At 53.6% G+C, this 16,040-nt stretch overlaps 3 protein-coding genes across 3 annotated transcripts; all 3 read left to right on the top strand.

The window, feature by feature from the left end:
• The first annotated feature begins 1,614 nt into the window (after window positions 1–1,614).
• Window positions 1,615–5,735, top strand: LOC131584281 (protocadherin beta-4-like). Its single transcript, XM_058849201.1, has one exon. It carries the CDS (start codon window positions 2,017–2,019, stop codon window positions 4,459–4,461), a length of 2,445 nt encoding a protein of 814 aa, XP_058705184.1. The 5' UTR covers window positions 1,615–2,016; the 3' UTR covers window positions 4,462–5,735.
• A 332-nt stretch (window positions 5,736–6,067) lies between these two features.
• LOC131583987 (protocadherin beta-15-like) lies at window positions 6,068–9,025 on the top strand. The gene has a single exon (XM_058848669.1). It carries the CDS (start codon window positions 6,457–6,459, stop codon window positions 8,899–8,901), a length of 2,445 nt encoding a protein of 814 aa, XP_058704652.1. The 5' UTR covers window positions 6,068–6,456; the 3' UTR covers window positions 8,902–9,025.
• Window positions 9,026–10,513: 1,488 nt separating this feature from the next.
• Window positions 10,514–14,573, top strand: LOC131584277 (protocadherin beta-4-like). The gene has a single exon (XM_058849196.1). It carries the CDS (start codon window positions 10,896–10,898, stop codon window positions 13,338–13,340), a length of 2,445 nt encoding a protein of 814 aa, XP_058705179.1. The 5' UTR covers window positions 10,514–10,895; the 3' UTR covers window positions 13,341–14,573.
• Window positions 14,574–16,040: the final 1,467 nt, after the last annotated feature.

Below are 16,040 nucleotides of genomic sequence, written 5' to 3' on the forward strand. Positions count from 1 at the left end.
CCTTCAACTAGCTGGGCTCTGCACTGCCAGGGGCTTCAGTGCCCATGGGAGGAGTGGATCCGGGCAGCAGCAGGTGGCAATGGATTCTCCAGAGAAAACTTGTGTTTCCAATTGTCATAAGTAATTTCCCTCATATTCTAAGTCAGAACAGAAGTTGTCAGGTTTTCAAAAAGAGCAAAATAGAAGCAAATAAAAGAAAGTTGGGCTCTCACTCTGGCAGTGATATACTTCATCTCTGATATGGTCATTTCTGATAGGCTTTAAGAAGGCGGTTAGCACTCCAGCTATTCTCCTGTATCTCCTGCTGTCAGACCAGACCATGAAACCCATATTTTTTCATTGCTATAACACAATGGCACAGTTGTGTAGATTAATTTAACGTTTGCTGAAATGGCCCAAAGCCCTTTGTCCAGCTCAGAAAAGCGAGGTACTTCTGAATACTGTGTCATGATCTTTTGTTAGCATGGGGCTTTTTCCTTCTGGGGATTTGGAGGTCTCTGTCTATGTGGGCTTTGTGTGTAAGACTTTCTTCTCAGTATGTCTGTCTGTTCAGCCCTTGTGCATCTGCTGATGCTTCACTAATGCTGCCCTGTGAAAGAGTGAATTTGTCCCATCCAGCCATTGCAATGCTGACAATTCAAGCTCTGTAGGGTAAAAGGCTGTTTTGACCCTATTGGTACAGGGCTCTCATCTTCTTCAAGTCAGAGAGGAGTAGGAAAATGCACAAAATCATCCTTTATCTAATGTGTATTTGTGTTCTGTACACCTGGGATAGTCTTGGAAATTTAACAGCGAAAGATGCATTAGGGCAGGCTGTAACTGTGGAGAGTTCTGAGAACTTTTAATTCTCGTTATGAGCATGAGAACACCACTTATCCATGAAATATAATTTTCTGGAGTTAGAATCAAGCAGAACTTGAAAACAGAACATTGAGTTTTCTTTCCTCATTCTTCTTTCTGAATTCAGCGGCTTCTTGTTGGGACTAGAAAGCTGTCCCTACAGAGGTTTCTCCATTTTTCTTAGAGCATTTGCATTCCAATTTTTTCCCTTTCTCCTTTTATCTACTTTATTGTACTGAGAATTATTTTGCTCATTCCTGGTTAGAAGGAGTGCAAACCCAGCTATAATAACTGGTTGTCTGAGCGATGTCTGTGATGCATGGAATATTCATAAAGACACCCTCAAGTTGTATTGTGCTGAAGTTAGAAACATTAACATCGGTATAAGTCTGAATTTAAAAATTGTAAAGATATGTAGAATCGAAATAAAGAGATCACCCTGACTACTTACGTGGACACAGAATTCTTTGAAGAGACGTTCTCTCTGGGAAAGAGTTGTCAAGGCTCTTCAAGCTTCAGCGAGGTTGTTTCTCACAATGTCCTTTCTTCAAAGGGAAGGGTGGATTCAGTTGCTGAGCGTGGAGATGCTGGCGGGGAGTTTTCATTTGATGCCCGTGCTGTCAGCATCGGCCGTTGCGTGCTCGGTTTGTCCTGCTGAGCGATGAGGCTGTGTGTTTCTGGTGTGGGTGTGGGCTTGCCGCTGGCCTGGGAAAGGGCGCATTGTGATGTTGGCGCCGGGTGTGTGGAAAGCTTTGGACTCTCGGTCCGGGGCGAGCGGCAGCGCGGGCTGCGGGCGGCGGCGGGCGCAGTTCCAGCGCGCACCGCTGGGTGGTGCCCTCGGCCAAGGCGGCGCCGAGCGGCTGCGGCAGCGGAGGCGGCCGAGCCCGGCCCGGCCCAGCCCAGCGCAGCTCGGCTCAGCGCAGCGCAGCTGAGCCCGAGCGAGCTGAGATCAGCGCAGCGCAGCCGGCCGGAGGTGGCAGCGGCTGCGGTGGCGAGCGCTGCCCCGTGTCAGCCGCTGCCGGCACCCGCCGGCTGTGTCAGGCGCCGCCGGCGGAATCGGAGGCAGCGAGAGAAGGCGCCCGGCCCGCCCTTGGCCGCTTTCGGCGGGGAATCACCGGGGACAGCCGCCACACCGAGCCCGGCCGCCGCCGCCGCCGCCGCCGCCGCCGCCGCGCCATGGCGATCGCAAGGCAAGTGCTTTGTCTGTCTGCTTTGCTGTGGCTGCCGCCCGCTCGCGCCGAGCCCATCCGCTACTCCGTAGCCGAGGAGGCGGAAAGCGGCTCCCTGGTAGGCGAGCTGGCGGAGGACGCGGGGCTGACGCCGGCGCAGCTCTCGGCTCGCCGCGCCCGCCTGGTGTCGGAGGACGGCCGGCAGCATTTTGCCTTAGAGCGCGGCTCCGGCCGCCTGCTCGTGGCGGGGAGGCTGGACCGGGAGGAGCTGTGCGGCCAGTCCACCACCTGCGTGCTCCCCTTCGAGCTGCTGCTCTCCAACCCCCTGCAGTTCTTTCGGGTCGAGGTGGCTCTGGAGGATATCAATGACCATTCACCTGTCTTCCCCGAGGAACGAGTGACTTTTGACATCCCGGAAAGGAGTGACCCCAATTCGCGTTTCCCTCTGGAGGGTGCTCGGGACCTCGATATTGGCAGCAACACAGTCCAGGCATACAGCATCTCTCCTGAGAACGAATATTTCACTGTCTACTATGGGAGTCGGGTGACAGGAAAGATGTATCTTGAACTGGTCTTGGAGAAGCCACTAGATAGAGAGGAGCATGCTGAGATGAGTTTCAGTCTCATTGCTGTAGATGGGGGCTCTCCTCCCAGGAGTGGGACAACAGAAGTGAAAATTGTCATTCTAGATGTAAATGACAATCCTCCCATCTTCACACAGGAAGAATACATTGGTCAAGTTTTGGAAAACATGCCAGAAGGCTCTGTAGTTTTGAGAGTGCTGGCAACGGACCAGGATGCAGGAGTTTATGGGGAAATTTCCTATCAATTCAGCCAAGCAGTGGGACAAACCGAGTCGACATTTCTGATTGATGCCATAACTGGGGAAATTAAAATCACAAAACCTCTGGACTATGAGGCAGCACAAAGTCACGAGCTAAGTGTAAGAGCCAGAGATGGTGGAGGCCTCTCAGCCATCTGCAAAGTGCTGGTGGAGGTTGTGGATGTGAATGACAATGCCCCAGAGGTGGTGGTCAGCTCCTTCAGCAGTCCCCTCCCCGAGAACACAGCGCCCGGCACGGTGGTTGCCCTGTTTACGGTCAGGGACCGGGATTCTGGGGCCAACGGGAAGATCTCGTGTGGCCTCGAGGATCAGCTCTTCTTCTCGCTGCGGCCAGCCTATAAGAATTACTATGAGCTGGTGACAGTGAGCGCGCTGGACCGCGAGGAGACAGCTCGCTACATCCTCAGGGTGACGGCAGCAGACGCGGGGTCGCCTCCTCTGACGAGCACGCAGACCTTCACCGTGGACATCTCGGATGTCAATGACAATGCTCCTGTCTTCAACCAGACGTCGTACACCATGTACGTGCGTGAGAACAACGTGCCCACGGTGTTTGTTGGGGCCGTCAGCGCTGCCGATGCTGACGTGGGGCTCAATGGCAAGGTGAGCTATTCCCTGGCAGCGGTGCAAGCGGCAGAGGGGCCTTGGTGCTCGTGCGTGTCTGTGAACTCTGAGAACGGGCACGTGTTTGTGCTGCGGCCCCTGGACTACGAGCGCTTGAGGCAGACGGAGGTGACGGTCAGTGCCTCTGACGCGGGCTCTCCTCCCCTCAGAGCCAACGTCAGCGTCCGCCTCGTGGTGCTGGACGAGAACGACAACGCCCCGCTGGTGCTGTACCCAGGCCAGGAGAGCAGCCCAGCGTCCAGTGAGCTGGTGCCCGTGTCGGCTGAGGCGGGCTACCTGATCACCAAAGTGGTGGCCGTGGATGCCGACTCCGGGAAGAACTCGTGGCTCTCGTACCACCTGCTGAGAGCCAGCGAGCCAGGGCTGTTCACGGTGGGTGTCCACAGTGGGGAGGTGCGTCTGAGGAGGCCAGTGACGGAGAGAGACAGCGTGAGGCAGAAGCTCCTTGTCCTGGTCAGAGACAACGGCAAGCCGCCCCTGTCGGCCACGGCAGCTGTGAGCGCGCTCCTGCTCAAGGACTTGTCAGACGTGCGCCTCCCCGGGCACGGCAGCCCGGCCCCAGAGGATCAGGGTGGCTCCCTGACCACCTATTTAATCATTGCCCTGGTGTGTGTCTCCCTGCTCTTCCTCGTCTCCACCGCACTCTTTGTGGCTCGCAAGGTGTGCAAGAGAAAGGAGCTGAAGGCTGGCCATGTGCTTTATGGTGCCGACAACTTGCAGAGCGGCCTGGGTGATGGGGCCGCTGCAGGGAGCCTGCCCCACGCCTATTGCTACGAGATCAGCCTCACAACGGGCTCGGGCAACAGCGAGTTCAAATTCCTCAAGCCCATCCTCCCCAGCATGCCACCACAGCACTGCGCCGTGGGCCAGGGCCCGGAGGATGAACAGCATTTCCCCTGTGTCCCTGTCAGCACCGAGGACACGGCACCAGACAATCCTGGCACTCTCTCTGCAGGACACTTCAATTCTCTTTCCTTCAACTAGCTGGGCTCTGCACTGCCAGAGGCTTCAATTCCCGTGGTAGAAAGGGCTCCAGGCATCAGCAGGTGGCAATGGTTCCTCCAGAGAAAACTTGTGTTTCAAAATGCCATAACCAATTTCCCTCATATTCTAAGTCGAAATAGAAGTTGTCGGGTTCTCCAAAAAGGGAAAAATAGAAGCAAATAAAAGAAATTTGGGCTCTCACTCTGGCAGTAATATACTTCATCTCTGATATGGTCATTTCTGATAGGCTTTAAGAAGGCAGTTAGCACTCCAGCTAAGCTCCTGTGCCTGGTGCTGTCAGACCGGACTATGACCCTCTTATTCATTGCTATAGCACAATGGCACATTTGGTTAGACAAATCTCACTCTTGTTGAAATAGCTCAAAGCCCTTTGTCCAGCTCAGAAATGCAAAGTACTTCTGAATACCATGCTGTGATGTTTTGGTAGCGTTGGCCTTTTTCTTTCTGGGGCTTTGGAGGTCTCTCTCTGAGATATTTGGGCTTTGTGTGTAACACTTTTATATCAGGATGTCTGTCTGTTCACCCTTTGTGCATCTGTAGATGCTGCAGTAGTGCTGCCCTGTGAAAGAGTGAATTTGTCCTATCCAGCCATTGCAGTGCTGGTAAGTCCAGCTCTGTAGAGTAAAGGACCATTTTGACCCTATGAGTACAGGAGTCTTCTTCAAGGCAGAGAGGAGCTGGAAAATGTACAATAAAATCTTCTTTTAGCCTGCTTGTGGGATTGGTGTCCTGTCCCACTCAGATTGGCTTGGAAATGCAGCACCAGAAGATGCAATAGGGTAGGCTATAAGTGTGAAGAATCACGAACATGTATTAACTATATTTTTGTGCATGAGAACACCACATGTCCATGAAATATAATTTTCTGGAGGTAGAATCAAGCAGAACTTGAAAACAGGCGTTGAGTTTTCTTTCCTCGTTCTTGTTTCTGAATTCAGGAGATTCGTGCTGGTACTAGAAAGCTGTCCCTACAGGATTTTCTCCATTTGTGTTAGAGCGTTTACATTCCCATTTTTGCCCTTTCTGTTTTTATGGACTTGACTGTATTGAGCATTATTTTTCTAATTCTTCTTGAGAAGGACAACCTGCCCATCTATAACTACTGGTTGTTTTAATGATGTCTGTAATGCATGAAGTATTCATAAAGACACCCTCAAGTTGTATTGTGCTGAAGTTAGACTCCTTAACATTGGTATAACTCTGAGTTTAAAAATTGTAAAAATACGGAAAATTGAAATAAAGACTGACTACTTACGTGGAGACAGAATTCTTTGTAGAGAAGTCCTTTCTGGGAAAGACCTGTCAAGGATTTTCAAGCTTAAGCGAGGGATTTTGTCACTCTGACGCTTGCCAGAAGGAAAGCGTGGGTTCAGTTTTTGAGCGTGGAGATGCAGGCGGGGAGTTTCCATTTGCTGCTCGCGCTGTCATCATCGGCCGTTGCGTGCTCGGTTTGTCCTGCTGAGCGATGAGGCTGTGTGTTTCTGGTGTGGGTGTGGGCTTGCCGCTGGCCTGGGAAAGGGCGCATTGTGATGTTGGCGCCGGGTGTGTGGAAAGCTTTGGACTCTCGGTCCGGGGCGAGCGGCAGCGCGGGCTGCGGGCGGCGGCGGGCGCAGTTCCAGCGCGCACCGCTGGGTGGTGCCCTCGGCCAAGGCGGCGCCGAGCGGCTGCGGCAGCGGAGGCGGCCGAGCCCGGCCCGGCCCAGCCCAGCGCAGCTCGGCTCAGCGCAGCGCAGCTGAGCCCGAGCGAGCTGAGATCAGCGCAGCGCAGCCGGCCGGAGGTGGCAGCGGCTGCGGTGGCGAGCGCTGCCCCGTGTCAGCCGCTGCCGGCACCCGCCGGCTGTGTCAGGCGCCGCCGGCGGAATCGGAGGCAGCGAGAGAAGGCGCCCGGCCCGCCCTTGGCCGCTTTCGGCGGGGAATCACCGGGGACAGCCGCCACACCGAGCCCGGCCGCCGCCGCCGCCGCCGCCGCCGCGCCATGGCGATCGCAAGGCAAGTGCTTTGTCTGTCTGCTTTGCTGTGGCTGCCGCCCGCTCGCGCCGAGCCCATCCGCTACTCCGTAGCCGAGGAGGCGGAAAGCGGCTCCCTGGTAGGCGAGCTGGCGGAGGACGCGGGGCTGACGCCGGCGCAGCTCTCGGCTCGCCGCGCCCGCCTGGTGTCGGAGGACGGCCGGCAGCATTTTGCCTTAGAGCACGGCTCCGGCCGCCTGCTCGTGGCGGGGAGGCTGGACCGGGAGGAGCTGTGCGGCCAGTCCGCCACCTGCATGCTCCCCTTCGAGCTGCTGCTCTCCAACCCCCTGCAGTTCTTTCGGGTCGAGGTAGCCTTGGAGGATATCAATGACCATTCGCCTTTTTTCCGAGGAGATCGATTAAGAATTAGGATCCCTGAAACGAGCAACCTTGGTTCTCGTTTCCCGTTGGAGGTGGCTCGAGACCTCGATATTGGCAGCAACACAGTCCAGTCGTACAGCATTTCTCCCGAAAACGAATATTTCAGTGTCTCCTATGGAAGTAGGAGTAATGGAGACAAATATATTGAACTTGTTTTGGAGAAGCCACTAGACAGAGAGGAATATGCAGAGATGAGTTTCAGCCTCATAGCTGTAGATGGGGGCTCCCCTCCTAGAAGTGGCACCATCGAGATCACTGTTATTATTCTGGATGCAAACGACAACGCTCCCACATTCAAACAGGACCATTACGTTGTGAAGGTTTTGGAGAATATGCCAGAAGGGTCTGTGGTTCTGCAAGTGCTGACAACAGATCAGGATGCAGGTGTCTATGGGGAAATTTCCTACCAACTCAGTGAAGCTGCCGGCCAGAGTGACTCAATATTTGTGATTGATCCCAAAACTGGTGAAATTAAAATCACAAAACCTCTGGACTTTGAGGCACTACAAAGTCACGAACTGAGTGTAACAGCCACAGATGGTGGGGGACTCTCAGCCATCTGCAAAGTGCTGGTGGAGGTGGTGGATGTGAATGACAATGCCCCAGAGGTGGTGGTCAGCTCCTTCAGCAGTCCCCTCCCTGAGAACACAGCGCCCGGCACGGTGGTTGCCCTGTTTACGGTCAGGGACCGGGATTCTGGGGCCAACGGGAAGATCTCGTGTGGCCTCGAGGATCAGCTCTTCTTCTCGCTGCGGCCAGCCTATAAGAATTACTATGAGCTGGTGACAGTGAGCGCGCTGGACCGCGAGGAGACGGCTCGCTACATCCTCAGGGTGACGGCAGCAGACGCGGGGTCCCCTCCTCTGACGAGCACGCAGACCTTCACCGTGGACATCTCGGATGTCAATGACAATGCTCCTCTCTTCAACCAGACGTTGTACACCATGTACGTGCGTGAGAACAACGTGCCCACGGTCTTTGTTGGAGCCGTCAGCGCTGCCGATGCTGACGTGGGGCTCAATGGCAAGGTGAGCTATTCCCTGGCAGCGGTGCAAGCGGCAGAGGGGCCTTGGTGCTCGTGCGTGTCTGTGAACTCTGAGAACGGGCACGTGTTTGTGCTGCGGCCCCTGGACTACGAGCGCTTGAGGCAGACGGAGGTGACGGTCAGTGCCTCTGACGCGGGCTCTCCTCCCCTCAGGGCCAACGTCAGCGTCCGCCTCGTGGTGCTGGACGAGAACGACAACGCCCCGCTGGTGCTGTACCCAGGCCAGGAGAGCAGCCCAGCGTCCAGTGAGCTGGTGCCCGTGTCGGCTGAGGCGGGCTACCTGATCACCAAAGTGGTGGCCGTGGATGCCGACTCCGGGCAGAACTCGTGGCTCTCGTACCACCTGCTGAGGGCCAGCGAGCCAGGGCTGTTCACGGTGGGTGTCCACAGCGGGGAGGTGCGTCTGAGGAGGCCGGTGACGGAGAGAGACAGCGTGAGGCAGAAGCTCCTTGTCCTGGTCAGAGACAACGGCAAGCCGCCCCTGTCGGCCACGGCAGCTGTGAGCGCGCTCCTGCTCAAGGACTTGTCAGACGTGCGCCTCCCCGGGCACGGCAGCCCTGCCCCAGAGGATCAGGGTGGCTCCCTGACCACCTATTTAATCATTGCCCTGGTGTGTGTCTCCCTGCTCTTCCTCGTCTCCACCGCACTCTTTGTGGCTCGCAAGGTGTGCAAGAGAAAGGAGCTGAAGGCTGGCCATGTGCTTTATGGTGCCGACAACTTGCAGAGCGGCCTGGGTGATGGGGCCGCTGCAGGGAGCCTGCCCCGCGCCTATTGCTACGAGATCAGCCTCACAACGGGCTCGGGCAACAGCGAGTTCAAATTCCTCAAGCCCATCCTCCCCAGCCTGCCACCACAGCACTGTGCCGTGGGCCAGGGCCCGGAGGATGAACAGCATTTCCCCTGTGTCCCTGTCAGCACCGAGGACACGGCACCAGACAATCCTGGCACTCTCTCTGCAGGACACTTCAATTCTCTTTCCTTCAACTAGCTGGGCTCTGCACTGCCAGAGGCTTCGATGCCTGTTGGAGATTTGGATCCAGGCAGCAGCATTTGGCAGTGGTTCCTCCAGAGAAAACTTGTGGTTCCAAATGCCATGACAAATTTCCTTCATATTCTAAGTCAGAATAGAAGTTGTCTTGTTCTCTAAAAAGGAAAAATTGAAGCGGCTTCCAGAAAGTTGATCTCTCACTCTGGCTGTGATATGCTTCTTATCTGATTTGGCCATTTCTGATAGACTTTAAGAAGGGGGTTAGCACTACAACTATTCTCCTGTTTCTCTTGTTGTCAGACCCATCCATGAAACTATTGTTTTTTCATTGCTATAACACAATGGCGCATTTGATTAAACAAATCTCACCCCATTTGTTGAAATGGACCAAATCCCTTTGCCCAGCTCAGAAAAGCGCAGTACTTCTGAATACTGTGTCACGAAGTTTTGTTAGCCTGGGGCTTTTTTTTTTTTTCTTCTGGGGCTTTGGATGTCTCTGTGTATGTGGGCTTTGTGTGTTACACTTTTCTCTCAGTATGTCTGTCCACCCTTTGTTGCATTGGCCGATGCTCCACCAATGCTGCCCAGTGAAAGAGTGAATTTGTCCCATCCAGCCATTGCTGTGCTGCAGTTCCATCTCTGCAGAGTAAAAGGCTGTTTTGACCCTATAGGTACAGGGCTCTCATCTTCTTCAAGGCAGAGAGGAGCAGAAAAATGCACAAAATCATCCTTTATCTAGTGTGTATTTTTGTTCTGTACACTTGGGATTGTCTTGGAAATTCAGCACCGAAAGTTGCATTAGGGTAGGCTATAACTGTGGAGAGTCATGAAAACTTCTTAATTGTCTTTATGTGCCTGAGAAAGCCACATATCCATGAAATATAATTTTCTGAAGGTAGAACCAAGTAGAACTCGAAAACAGGACTTCGTGTTTTCTTTGCTCATTCTTGTTTCTGAATTCAGAGGCTTCTCTCTGGGTCTAGAGAGCTGTCCCTACAGAGGTTTCTCCATCTGTGTTAGAGCATTTGCATTTGCATTTTTGCCCATGCCCCTTTTATCTACTTAGCTGTACTGAGCATTATTTTGCTCGTTCCACTGGAAAAGGACAGACAGCCCATCTATAATAGTTGTTTTTTTCAAAGATGTCTGTGATGCATGGAATATTCATAGAGACTCCTTCAGGTTGTTTTTTTGCTAGAGGTAGAAACCTTAACATTGGTATAATTCTGAGTTTAAAAATTGTAAAAATATGTAGAATAGAAATAAAGACTGACTACTTACCTGGAGACCGAATTCTTTGTAGAGACGTTCTTTCTGGGAAAGACCTCTCAAGGCTCTCCAAGCTCGTGCGAGGGATTTTCTCACTCTGTCTCTTGACAGAAGGGAAGGGTGGGTTCAGTTGTTCAGCGTGGAGATGCAGGCGGGGAGTTTTCATTTGCTGCCGGTGCTGTCAGCGTCGCCCGTTGCGTGCTCGGTTTGTCCTGCTGAGCGATGAGGCTGTGTGTTTCTGGTGTGGGTGTGGGCTTGCCGCTGGCCTGGGAAAGGGCGCGTTGTGATGTTGGTGCCGGGTGTGTGGAAAGCTTTGGACTCTCGGTCCGGGGCGAGCGGCAGCGCGGGCTGCGGGCGGCGGCGGGCGCAGTTCCAGCGCGCACCGCTGGGTGGTGCCCTCGGCCAAGGCGGCGCCGAGCGGCTGCGGCAGCGGAGGCGGCCGAGCCCGGCCCGGCCCAGCCCAGCGCAGCTCGGCTCAGCGCAGCGCAGCTGAGCCCGAGCGAGCTGAGATCAGCGCAGCGCAGCCGGCCGGAGGTGGCAGCGGCTGCGGTGGCGAGCGCTGCCCCGTGTCAGCCGCTGCCGGCACCCGCCGGCTGTGTCAGGCGCCGCCGGCGGAATCGGAGGCAGCGAGAGAAGGCGCCCGGCCCGCCCTTGGCCGCTTTCGGCGGGGAATCACCGGGGACAGCCGCCACACCGAGCCCGGCCGCCGCCGCCGCCGCCGCGCCATGGCGATCGCAAGGCAAGTGCTTTGTCTGTCTGCTTTGCTGTGGCTGCCGCCCGCTCGCGCCGAGCCCATCCGCTACTCCGTAGCCGAGGAGGCGGAAAGCGGCTCCCTGGTAGGCGAGCTGGCGGAGGACGCGGGGCTGACGCCGGCGCAGCTCTCGGCTCGCCGCGCCCGCCTGGTGTCGGAGGACGGCCGGCAGCATTTTGCCTTAGAGCGCGGCTCCGGCCGCCTGCTCGTGGCGGGGAGGCTGGACCGGGAGGAGCTGTGCGGCCAGTCCGCCACCTGCGTGCTCCCCTTCGAGCTGCTGCTCTCCAACCCCCTGCAGTTCTTTCGGGTCGAGGTGGCTCTGGAGGATATCAATGACCATTCACCCGTCTTCTCCGAGGAAGGAGTAGTTTTTAAGATTCCAGAGACGAGTGACCCGGGTTCGCGTTTTCCACTGGATGCGGCTCAGGACCTCGATATTGGCAGCAACACAGTCCAGACATACAGCATCTCTCCCGAGAACGAATATTTTAGTGTCTTTTATGGGACTCGGATAACAGGGAAGAAGGATATTGAACTGGTATTGGAAAAGCCACTCGACAGAGAGGAGCAGGCAGAGATGAGTTTCAGTCTCATTGCTGTAGATGGTGGCTCTCCTCCCAGGACTGGGACAACCGAAGTGAAAATTGTCATTCTAGATGCAAATGACAACGCTCCCATCTTCACAAGGGAGGAGTACATTGGTCAGGTTTCAGAGAACATGCCAGAGGGCTCTGTAGTTCTGACTGTAGTGGCAACAGATCAGGATGCAGGAGTTTATGGGGAAATTTCCTATCAAATCAGCCAGGCAGTGGGACAAACTGACTCAGCATTTATGATTGATGCCATAACTGGTGAAATTAAACTCACAAAACCTCTGGACTTTGAGGTAAAAGAATCACATGAGTTCCGTGTGAGAGCCACAGATGGTGGGGGACTCTCAGCTATCTGCAAAGTGCTGGTGGAGGTGGTGGATGTGAATGACAATGCCCCAGAGGTGGTGGTCAGCTCCTTCAGCAGTCCCCTCCCCGAGAACACAGCGCCCGGCACGGTGGTTGCCCTGTTTACGGTCAGGGACCGGGATTCTGGGGCCAACGGGAAGATCTCGTGTGGCCTCGAGGATCAGCTCTTCTTCTCGCTGCGGCCAGCCTATAAGAATTACTATGAGCTGGTGACAGTGAGTGCGCTGGACCGCGAGGAGACGGCTCGCTACATCCTCAGGGTGACGGCAGCAGATGCGGGGTCGCCTCCTCTGACGAGCACGCAGACCTTCACCGTGGACATCTCGGATGTCAATGACAACGCCCCCATCTTCAACCAGACGTCGTACACCATGTACGTGCGTGAGAACAACGTGCCCACGGTGTTTGTTGGAGCCGTCAGCGCTGCCGACGCTGATGTGGGGCTCAATGGCAAGGTGAGCTATTCCCTGGCAGCGGTGCAAGCGGCAGAGGGGCCTTGGTGCTCGTGCGTGTCTGTGAACTCTGAGAACGGGCACGTGTTTGTGCTGCGGCCCCTGGACTACGAGCGCTTGAGGCAGACGGAGGTGACGGTCAGTGCCTCTGACGCGGGCTCTCCTCCCCTCAGAGCCAACGTCAGCGTCCGCCTCGTGGTGCTGGACGAGAACGACAACGCCCCGCTGGTGCTGTACCCAGGCCAGGAGAGCAGCCCAGCGTCCAGTGAGCTGGTGCCCGTGTCGGCTGAGGCGGGCTACCTGATCACCAAAGTGGTGGCTGTGGATGCCGACTCCGGGAAGAACTCGTGGCTCTCGTACCACCTGCTGAGGGCCAGCGAGCCAGGGCTGTTCACGGTGGGTGTCCACAGCGGGGAGGTGCGTCTGAGGAGGCCGGTGACGGAGAGAGACAGCGTGAGGCAGAAGCTCCTTGTCCTGGTCAGAGACAACGGCAAGCCGCCCCTGTCGGCCACGGCAGCTGTGAGCGCGCTCCTGCTCAAGGACTTGTCAGACGTGCGCCTCCCCGGGCACGGCAGCCCGGCCCCAGAGGATCAGGGTGGCTCCCTGACCACCTATTTAATCATTGCCCTGGTGTGTGTCTCCCTGCTCTTCCTCGTCTCCACCGCACTCTTTGTGGCTCGCAAGGTGTGCAAGAGAAAGGAGCTGAAGGCTGGCCATGTGCTTTATGGTGCCGACAACTTGCAGAGCGGCCTGGGTGATGGGGCCGCTGCAGGGAGCCTGCCCCGCGCCTATTGCTACGAGATCAGCCTCACAACGGGCTCGGGCAACAGCGAGTTCAAATTCCTCAAGCCCATCCTCCCCAGCATGCCACCACAGCACTGCGCCGTGGGCCAGGGCCCGGAGGATGAACAGCATTTCCCCTCTGTCCCTGTCAGCACCGAGGACACGGCACCAGACAATCCTGGCACTCTCTCTGCAGGACACTTCAATTCTCTTTCCTTCAACTAGCTGGGCTCTGCACTGACAGAGGCTTCAATGCCTGTGGGAGAATGGGATCCAGGCAGCAGCAGGTGGCAATGGTTCTTCTGTAGTAAATCTCTATTTTCAATTGCTGTAATCTACTTCCTCCTTACTGTAAGTCTGAATAAATTTTTCTGGCACTCCGAAATCTCAGCCGAGGAAATAAAAGATGCTCACGTGCTCTCAGTAAGTCAATAATATATTTCAGCTTTGGATGGCAATTTCTTAAAGGTTTTAAAAATAGGTTTACCACTCTCCCTATACTCTTGTCTCTCTTGCTGTCCAATGAGACAGTGGAGCTTTTTGTCTTTCCTGTGACACAAGGGCACTGTTTGACAGACAGTTCTCCTCCTTCATAAAATATACAAAACTGCTTTCCAAGCTGAGGAATGCAAAGGTATTGAGAGTAGAGTGTGACAATGTTGTGTGAGGTTTGGGCTCTTTATTCCCTGAGTTCTCGATTCCTCTGTTTAAGATGTGTTGGCTCTGTGTGCTTTGGTTTCCTGTAAGTCACCATAGCCACTGTATGTCTGCATACAATTCACTAGTGCTGCCCGGTGAATGGTGGAGTTACTCCCATCCAACTTTTGAAATGCAGGCAATTGCAGCTCAGCTGGCAAGAAGAGTATTCTCACCCTCTCAGAACAGGAGTCTCATACTCCCCAGGGCAGAAAAAACAGTGAAATGTACAACAAAATATTCTTTTTGCCCTATGAAGCAGTGCTCGGTGTTCTGTCTATTTGAAATACAAAAATATAACAACACAAATGGTATTTGGTTTACTACAACAGTACAAAGTTTTGAAAACATGTTCATTTCCTTTGGCTATGTTTCATGAAAACTCCATATGTCTTTCAGAGAGCATTTTCTGAAGGGTAGAATCTATATGAAATGGTAAAAAGGAGATTGATGTTGGTCTTCTTATTGTTCCTATATAAGATGATTTCTTGCTGGGTGTAAAAAGCTGTCCCTACATGATTTTTTCTCTCTGTGCTAGAGCATTTTCATCCCCGTTTTTGCTCTTTCTCCTGCTATTCTCTGAACTGAGTCTGAGCATTATCTTTCCTTTCCTGCTTAAGGACTGCCACTGATATATACAATAACTAATTACTTGAATGATGTCTGTGATGCACAGGATATTCAGAAAGCCTCATGCTGTGTTTTGTTGAAGTTATAAAGTTTAACATGGTAAACTTGCATACCCCTAAGTGTAAAACTGAAATAAAGAGAACACCTGGATGTCCTGTGTATTTTTCTTTGGCCTAGGTGGTGGGTGAGTGGGCACACTTCTGCTGTTTCAGGATGCAGCTGAAACAACACTCAGGAAAATTGGGAGGACTATGGAAATGCTATCAGGCCTCTATTGTTCTTTTGAGCACTGACCTGGCTGAGATGGAGTCCAGTAATAGGCAGGTCGGGGGAAACTGGTCTCTACCTCAACTGCCCTGGGTGTGCTAAAGCTTCTGTAAAGCTGTGATTTAGGGGGGTAGCCTTCTCAAATCTTCTGACAGCTTCATTCACAAATGGTGATTACAAGGTGTTTGTAACACTTCAGATGTAGGAATTTTGGAAAAGAATGACACAAAACAGGAATTACTGCCCTTGGGAAATATTTTTTGGGAGTGCCTGGGGATGGGAATTTAGTGAGTAAAAACTGCACCAGAGAGAAGCTTTGATATCATGAAATGCAGAGGACTACAGCAGGACTACTTCCACAAGGCCCAGATGAAAAGGTAAGTGCTGGGGAGGGAATGGTGTAGTGATGCTGACCAGAAGACTGATGAACATCAAGGATGAAGTGATCCATAATCCAGTTCATCTGAGAAGACACAGGCCTCTGCTGTGCTGTGTTCTGTTCCACAAATATATTGGTGGGGGGTTAGAATCATCTCATTTTAACCAAGGAACCTGCAGACAGGTTCCCCCTTGCCACTGGTGAGAAAGACACCTGCAAGCAAGAAGTCTGCATGCAAACTTCTTTTACTGGAACTCTAAAAATTATGAGTAAAACTGGTTTACTGTATGAAAGTCTTGTAATGTCTTGACTGAGTGGAACAGGGGCACTTTCCCTTTCCTGGGACTGGGATCTGCTTGACTTTGTGTGTGTTGCTGGATTCCTGTGTGAAGTTACCTCTACTAAATGTTCTCCACATCTAAAGGGATGTAGGACTACACATCATTCCAGTTTGAGGCTTCAAGTGTCCAAGCCAGTTCATAAACAGGTAGTTTATTATGGCTTTTACCCTGTGAGAGGGGGAGGCAGTGTCCTGTCTAAAAGGACCTGAACACACTGCTGAGTTCTCCCAGGAAGATCACTGGAGGTGCCCTTCAGGGAGGATTAAGACTTTAGTCCAGTTCTTAGCAGAGGAAATGCTTTTCTGGACCTTCTGGTTATTAACACATGTGAGCTAATCAGAGATATCAAGATTGGAGTCAGCCTGGCCTGCCGTGACCATAGGAAGTTCATAGTCCTGAGGGATATAGATCAGGCAAAGAGTAAAGTCAGGACCTTGAATTTTAGGAAAACAAACTTCCAGCACTTAAAGGGTTAGGCAGTGGGGCCCCTCAAAGGAAAGTGCCCCGAGGGACAAGGGAGCAGAAGACCTGGCAGATCATTAGGGATGTTTTCCATACGGTGCATGACCTCTTGAACCCATGTGTAGGAAATCGGGAAAAGGGGGGAACTGA

Source organism: Poecile atricapillus, chromosome 13, assembly GCF_030490865.1.
Source record: "Poecile atricapillus isolate bPoeAtr1 chromosome 13, bPoeAtr1.hap1, whole genome shotgun sequence".
In the NCBI taxonomy this organism is placed as follows: Eukaryota; Metazoa; Chordata; class Aves; order Passeriformes; family Paridae; genus Poecile; species Poecile atricapillus.

Excerpts from the sequence above, each read along its gene's own strand:
- LOC131584281 (XM_058849201.1), top strand. The coding sequence starts at position 2,017 with ATGGCGATCGCAAGGCAAGTGCTTTGTCTGTCTGCTTTGCTGTGGCTG.
- LOC131583987 (XM_058848669.1), top strand. The coding sequence starts at position 6,457 with ATGGCGATCGCAAGGCAAGTGCTTTGTCTGTCTGCTTTGCTGTGGCTG.
- LOC131584277 (XM_058849196.1), top strand. The coding sequence starts at position 10,896 with ATGGCGATCGCAAGGCAAGTGCTTTGTCTGTCTGCTTTGCTGTGGCTG.